Consider the following 8,522-nt stretch of genomic DNA (forward strand, 5'->3'; position numbering starts at 1 on the left):
GCGGCACATTGATATGTCTGTGGAGTTACAACGCTAGAAACCGTGTTTCGATACCCGTGGTGGGCAGAGCACAGATAGCTCATTGTGGAACTCTGTGCATAACTACAAACAAACAATCTTTATCGGTGACCCTGAAAAGGTCAAATCGAAAGAATAAAGACAAGGCTTTATGTTAATACATCATATAGTGGCGGAGTGCAAATTATACATATGATATGTAACTCAGTTAAATTAACTTAAATCCTTCCCATGCCGAGATAGAACATAGGATCCAGTTCTGAACTCCAACTTAGTTGGTACAAGCGAGTGAGAATGGTGACGCATCCCCCCTGGACAGGATGCCAGTCCATCATAGGTTAACCACCAGCTAACAGCGGATACCCATTATACAGTTGGGTAGACTGGTGGATAAAGCGTCTTGCTTAAGGACACAACAACATAACGCGAACCAGCCTCGAACTCACAACCATCCGAATACAAATCCAAAGCGCAAAGCCACTGAGCCACACTGTAACTCAGTGACTAAATATAATTCGAATAACATTTATTTTTAGTTTATCGGCTGAATAATTCATAAGAGGAAAATAATAACATCAATGCTGTCTATTCTCGAAATTCCAATATAAATATAGGATTGCTGTGTGAGTAAAATTACATCTCAAAACACCATGCATATAATATACACTTCAACATTATATGAAGCCTAGTCTTATTCTGTCGATTTGGGCTGGAATAAAATGTAGTAAAAAAAAAAATCTTTCGATTTGAACTTGTCCAAGATTACTGACGAGAGATGGAATTCGCTGAAACTGGTATAACTCAGTGACAAGTTGTAAATTGGATAACAGTTTGGGCTTCACATTCGTATTTGAATATGACTGTTTTATGCCACTTTATCTTCCAGTACCTCACACACGAGGTGATCACTGTAGAAATCATATCCCCTATACCAGGTATAAATGACACTCAAAGTGGTGTTAACGATGAAAGGTGTATATAAGCTCAACGAGTCTTGTTGTTTCAGCATCTTGAATTTCTCACACAAAGCACATTTGAAAAACATATTTGTAATTTTTGAAACCAGATTAATCTATTTGTTGTTCTGATTTATATCTTGTAATAAACAACATGCTTTGACACTTTTAACTAATATTTTACACACTTAATTTACCACTTTACTTTCAGGTAGCCTCGAAATATAAATGAATTAGCAACTGTTTCACTAACACTTATATAGATAAATTTCATAGACAGATATTTGTACCATTGATTAATCAAGCAGTAAGCTCAATCATTTATAATCTGCTGTACTAAAATAAACAAAAAGTGTTCATCTTATATTGAGGTAACTTTAGTAGTTTTATAGCACAAGGTTTCTGATGAATATACACCTAAATACTTGTATCCAAAAGCTAGTCTTTGCTCTTTATTAAAATACCATTTTTCACTCCTTCTCATCTAACTATTGATTTGTCCATAATCACGTCAGACAAAGTTAGCATTTTTACATTTATCACGGAATCTCCTAATAAAACTACATCATCAGTATACATCAATTCTGTTAATCACTTCGTTCCTAAACCAGAATGATATTATATACCACCAATATTGCTGTTAACAAATGAGTTAGTCCTTCATGTGGTTTTTGTATAAGATTTCATAATTTGTAGCATTCCCATACTTTATAATATATATATATACTATCATAGGTTATTGTTTCATGAGAACTACAGTCAAATGCTTGATTAAAATCTATATAATATACAAATAATTTATCTTTTTCATACATATAGTCCTTTCTGCAGCAAACTCTGCAAAAAAAAAACAAAAAACTCCTACTATTTCACTATATCATTTTCTTTCTGCCTAGTCTTTCACTCTGTTATTTATACTATCAGTACACGGTTTACCTATTGTTTTAAGCAAAGAAATACCACAATAATTATTAACCATATTAGCATTACCTCCATGTTATCAGTCCATAGCATCACTCGAACAACGTAAAACAAATATATCCAAACTTCAATATATAATTAAACATTACTCCAGTAGTGGCTAAATTTACAGGTTTCAACATTTCAACAATGAATACAAAAATCAATCTGCACTTTGATATTTACAAGAGTTGAGGTATATCAACAGTGTTTTACTTCTATACATCAAGTCAAAGTTAATTTTTCATCGTTACAAAATTCAACATTAATTTTATTTTTTAATATTAGGGCTGAAATAAAATCACGCAGGTGGTAGTCTTTTCTCTTTATTACTGTTTACACACTTTAACACTCTTCCAAAAATATTCTTAATTTTCCATTTTTCTCGCAATTCGTTTGTTTGTTTTAGCACGGAGTTATACAATGGGCTATCTGCGCTCTGTTTACTATGGAGAATCGAGCCGTGGATTTTAGCGTTGTAATTCCGTAAACTTATCGCTGATTCACTGGAGAATTATCGTTATATGATTGTCCTTAAAATTCTCGATATTTTTTTTTTTTATTTAGCCTATAAATAACGTCAGATTTTTCTTTGTAATTTTAAATTTCAACAGACTCCTCTCATTGTTAGTTTTCAAAAATAGTTTCATATATCTATTTTATTTTTCGTTTGTTTGAAGTTAAGCACAAAGCTACACAATGGGCTATCTGTGCTCTGCCCAATACGGGTATTGAAACCCGATTTCTAGTGTTGTAACTCCGCAGATTTCTTTTTTTATATTAGTGCAATCTATATATCCCATCATTTCATTCTATTTCCGTTTTACCCCATCTCTAGTATCATTTGTAGCAGAGCAGAATATTTAGTTTGTCAGTTGCTTTATTAATATAAGGATTTTGTAAAAAAAAAACAACAAAAAACAGTTCTCAATATCATACGGATTTCTTATATATTTTTTGGTCAAAATTTTATCATAAACTAAATCACCCTGTGACATAATAAGTGAATATATTCCTATTCACACAACTTCAGTTAAAAAAAATCATTATAGATATTTGTATTTAGTTACAAGTACTAGACAAAGAAGATATACACAAACTTGAAATGTGTTAATCTTTCTCTTAGACCGACCATGCACGTCTTTAGGCCTGGCCCAAGACTTGCTGGAATAGTGTTAACTAGTACTTAATTCAATGCTTTGATTTCTTTATGTAAGAACCCTCCTCAGAGCTAAATATGCAGTATTATTTATGGTCTAATGTTATGATGTTTTATTGATGGACACAAGAAATTAATGAATAATATAGACTGGGTACTGACCACATCTTGGTATAGCTGACCACTGTCCAGAAGGCAGACAGATAATGACTTCAGGACCTTCTAAGACTCCCCCTTCAGGGCATTCTATGTCACAAATAACATCTGGATGTTCAATGCAGTTGGATGATATAAACAGTTCGCTGGGAAGGGAAGAAAAGGGACATCTAATGGCACTGACAGATCTTATTTGCAAATCTCTCAAAGTCACCATTTTTTGTGTTTTCTTAACCCCTTGGTCTCTACTCCACATGAAGTCATTAGACACTGAGCCTAGTAATTAAGAAAATGATAAACATATTAAAAAACCAAGCAAGTTATCTAAAAATAATAGCATGTAAAGGAAAATACGTCTCCTAATGAAAATGAAAAAAAAAAAAACACTTCTAGAGTCAGTTAAAACTTGTGCCTGACGTATTTCTAGATAAAACATGTCATAATTTAAAACCCCTATAGTATTTTAAAACTTCTGCAATTTATAGTGCATATACAAAATGTGTCATAATGAAAAAAAAACTTTGGAATCTGTTGGAGCCCGTGCCTATTGTAGTGTCTAATCATTTTTACATAACATGATATTGCGCTATACTGATAGAATGCGCTGAAGCCATTTGGACAGCAAGGACATTAGACTTATTACCAACTTGTACTGGGAACGAATGGCAGAAATATGATACGACAATGAGTTATTGCAATTCATTGGAATAATAAGAAGTGTGATACAAGGATGAGTGATCTCCTCTTATCTCTTTGACAAGTATACAGAAATTATCTTTAGAGACATAGAAGTAATTGAAGAACTAACCATAGGTGATATGAACGTAAATTACCTAAGATATACATATTATACAGCGCTAGTGGCCGAAAATCAGAAAAGGATGCAACAAATTGTCGATAAAATTAAAGAAAGAGTGAGGAACATGGATTGAATATTAGAAACAATGGCTATCAGCAAAAAGAAACAAAAGCCCAAAACTAAAATAATAATAACCGATGAAGAACTAGAAGAAGTTAAAAGCTTTTCTTACCTTAGACAATTAATCACAGAAGATGACACATGTGTAGAAGAAATAAGAATAGCTATTGCAAAAAAAAATTGCGTTTAACAATATTAAACAAATTCTGACATCACGAAAAATAAATATCCAACTAAAAATGAGAATCATCAAATGTTAAACATGGCAAACACTGTTGTATAGTACAAAGACTTTGACAATCAATAAAAGTATAGAGAGATGCTGGAAGCGTTTGAAATGTGGATATTCAGAAGACTTGAAAGAATATCACGGACAGACAGAAAAACAAATGAAAAGATTTTAAGAAAAATAAATATAAAAAGAGTACTCCTGTGCACCATAAAGCAAAGGAAAACAGTATACTTTGGACAAATAAAAAGGTACAACAAGATACAGAAATGTATGGTAGAAGGAAAAGTGGAAGGAAAGAGGGCAAAAGGACGACAAAGAATTGATTGTGACGATAATACCAAGCAGTGGATGGACCTTAGAACTTCCGAGTGTACAAGTAGGACTCAAGGCAGACAGTGTTGGAGACCCATTGCAGTCAACCTCCGTAAGGGTGATGGCACAAAATGAAAGGAAATTGCGTTAAAATTTATAAAATGCAAATTTGAACTTTAAAAAATCTGTCGATTGTAAATCACAGTAGTCTTTACAAAGCATACAGTTGTTGATTACTCCGTGTGTGTTTTTTATCAGTGTTCCTCATTAGCATTTCTTGTCGATCACAATAAATTATTTAATTTTTATATACCACTGATACAGTTTAAGAACAAGATTCAGATGGTAAAGCCAAATGCAACAACACTCTTACGAAAATGAGGATAGTTTCAAAACAAAAAAAATATTAAAGAAAACTCACCAGTAATTGCGTGTAATTTGGAGATGATCAAAAGTATGAGCAGAAATGCTTTCATCGCAAATGTTATCTTCTTCCAGACACCTATTATTCAAAAGTCAAATTGAAATTTATTTAATAAATTCTAATAATTAACGTTTTCAAGAATGTAACCTTGTTTTTACATCACATCTTAAAAATGTCTATCTTAAATACATTTTGATATTTTTACTTGGAACTAACGTTAATTTTTAGTTATTATTTTTACAACTTAAATTTACATTTTATTACGCTTAATCTAGACCAAATTTTAAGTTTTCAACAATATATTATGTATTTATTTAAATTCTTAACACAATCATTTAACAAATGCAACATTGTTACTGTTTTATTTATAAGCTTTGATATGTTTGTATTTTATATAACCTCATTTGTAAACGATCTTGTAGTAGTTAGTTTGGTATGTAATAATTAAAACAGTTCTAACGCCTTAATTTTACTTTACTAATTTATTATCAGTATTAGTATGAACTATGGCGCGATTATTTCAAATTACAATAATGATGAACTGAAGAAGAAAACAAACACTACAAATACATGTTACCCAACTTGATGATAATTATTAAAAGCAGAAGTTAAATAATGCCGGTACTGGGTACCGGAACCTATTTTTTAAGGTGATACTAGTACTGGGACTTTTTGAGTTTTTCGGATGCGCGTGCGTTCCATTGTTCCGCCAGAAAGCATTTATTCATTGACATTCAAGTTGTCTTTTTTTGTTGCTGTTTTTTATGTTTACACGTAGATTTTTTTTCTTTTCCAAAAACAGGGCCACTTCACCCATTTGATTTCCTTTACGTTTTTTTAGAATTTCACCCCCTGACTAAAAGTAAAATTCAGATTTTTTTAAACATTAGTTTATGGTGTTAGTTTAATACATTTCATTATCATTTATTAATTCAACAGTAAATTTTGCTTATATTGTACTTGCAATTTTAAACGCTTTTCTTTAGAAGTGAAAATTAAGCCCTGTCATATTAAAAAAAAATCTTAGAACGGTGTGTCACACGTTAGGCCTAAATGTTTATACTCATAACTTGCAAGAACAATTTAGGCTTAAGTCCAAATAATTGTCGAGTATTAGACCTATGACTAATGTGTGTTGCCTGCGTCTGAAAATTTTACAAGTTTATGGTACTAACTGCTTTTCGTGAACAGTTGTGAATGGTATTTGTTTATACAGTTCGTTATGATCTAACAATAAAGCCTTAAGCCTGAATTGGAAAGCAATGTAGGCTTAGTCTATAATGTTAATGGCTAAATCAGATTTTTTATTGTTTATCAGTCTAAAGTGTTAGGCTTAAATTAACTAAAATTTAATATCAATTTAGGCCTAGGCCTACCGTATTCTTGATTCTATTTTTATTAAATGTTTAGCTTGTATTCTGGCTATCTTATACCATAACGAACCGGCAGCAAATTACATATATAAATTTCAATCCCAAAATATTTTAATGTGGCAGTGACAAGCCTAACTGTTATTGCTAACCATACAAGAATATTCTTGCCCTTGAATTTGAAAGTATGCATTACCTAATCTTCTTATTTCTTGATTATCTACTAACAAAATATATTAGGGTAATATTAAGTTAGGCTCAATCAATAGGTAATTGGCTTATTATCACTATTTCACAACTGTGGGTATAAGAAACAGACAACATAATTCAATTACGTTAAATAATTTTAGTAAACGTATGTTTCTATTCAATTAGAAAGTCTCTGTGAAATTATAATTACAAACAATATTAAGTTCCCATTTATATTTGGTCTAATGTAAACTGCTAGCATAGCATTAATTAACGTTGGATCTACCACAGTTAGTATTACACTAAAAGTAGCTTGCAGCCTTCAGTTGAACTACGCATTGTATACTTCAACAATTTCACTTCAAATCGTTCGAAGGTGCGTGGTAATCTTCCCTTGCACGTGAATCAAATAGTCTAAAGCTTGGCATTATAAACAAAAAACCTAGTTAAAACCTATAAAATTATATATCTCAACCAGTTTAAAAAACAAAAATTTTAAAATGAGGGAGTGAGAAATATTGGGTTTTTATTTTGTAAGTTATTGCTATGAGCAGTGTCAAAAATTGAATAATAGTCCAAAGCGATTTCAATTATTAGCTGTTTTGGTGTCACACACACAAATTACTATTAAATAAACACTTGGTGCGTTTTAATAAATCATTTTTCTCTTTTCTTTAACGTTGTGTTCGAGTTTTTAGTTTACTTATAGTATAAAGAAGAACCGTGTTCTGCTATATTTATAACTAATCCGCCACATTTGGTATTCTACACCTTCATACTTGTCTCAAGAGTGAGTGATGCAAATAGCGTTTCAACCAAAGCATTATTGGCAACTATTTAATAGGGCTACAAGCGCTCTGTCCGCTGCAGGGAATAGAACCCCGGAATTTAGCGTTTTAAGTCCGTAAACTTACCGCTGACCCATCAGGGGACTTATCATAAAAAATAATCACTCTTTGCCAGCAAAAGATGTTCATACCATAACAGTTGTTATTGTAACTAATAGCTTATATAAATAGCGCTCCGACAACTATTTTTTTTTAAATTCATAACGTAGATAAATTAATATTAAGATATATGCACGAAATTTTCTCTATGTTATATATTTTTATTTGAATTAGGAGTTTTCGGCCCGCTTACCGAGCCTACATTGGAGAGCAGTATACTGAAAGCTCGCAAGTAAAGAAAAATCGTAGAGAACAGTACTTTTATATTATATTTTCTTACAATATTGTGTTTGTTATATCACACACACCCTCCAGTGGGACAGCGGTAAGTCTTCGGATTTACAACGATAAAATCAGGGGTTCGATTCCCCTCGGTAGACATAGCAGATAGCCCGATATGGCTTTGCTATAAGAAAACACAAGCACAGTATCCCACCCGACCTGATGAACTCTATATTGAGGGAAACGCGTCATTGGCAATGTATATGGCCAGCATAGTTTGGCTGAAATACATAGTATACACTCTTCTTGAAAAATCTCTAAGGGACTGAATAAGGAATATTATGTTAAAATATATTAGGACTAATGCTAATGTCTTGTAACACGTATAATTTATTATAAGCATGCTTTACCAGCTTAGAAAATTTCTTTCAGCCATTCATTGTTAAGATTTAAAAACAGCTAAAATGGGTTAGAAAAATACAATAAAACTGGAAGCCATACCTATCTGCCCTTTCTGCTAAGGTTATTCGACGTTTTCATCTCCTCCGTTCTCTCACCGGTACCTTCTGTAGCCTGAACCCTCCTTTTCTGCTATACACATACAAGACATTTACCAGACCCTGCCTATCCTATGGACATACAGCCTGGATATCTGCTT

At 32.2% G+C, this 8,522-nt stretch overlaps 1 protein-coding gene across 1 annotated transcript in view; it reads right to left on the reverse strand.

Moving 5' to 3' along the window:
- Positions 1-8,522, reverse strand: part of LOC111089720 — a 32,245-nt gene that overhangs the window by 17,239 nt on the left and 6,484 nt on the right. Inside the window, exon 4 of the mRNA XM_022402696.1 lies at positions 3,256-3,525. Coding sequence (XP_022258404.1) covers positions 3,256-3,525 — 270 coding nt within the window. The remainder of the gene's footprint in view (positions 1-3,255; positions 3,526-8,522) is intronic.

Source organism: Limulus polyphemus, unplaced genomic scaffold (assembly GCF_000517525.1).
Source record: "Limulus polyphemus unplaced genomic scaffold, Limulus_polyphemus-2.1.2 Scaffold7158, whole genome shotgun sequence".
Lineage (NCBI taxonomy): Eukaryota > Metazoa > Arthropoda > Merostomata > Xiphosura > Limulidae > Limulus > Limulus polyphemus.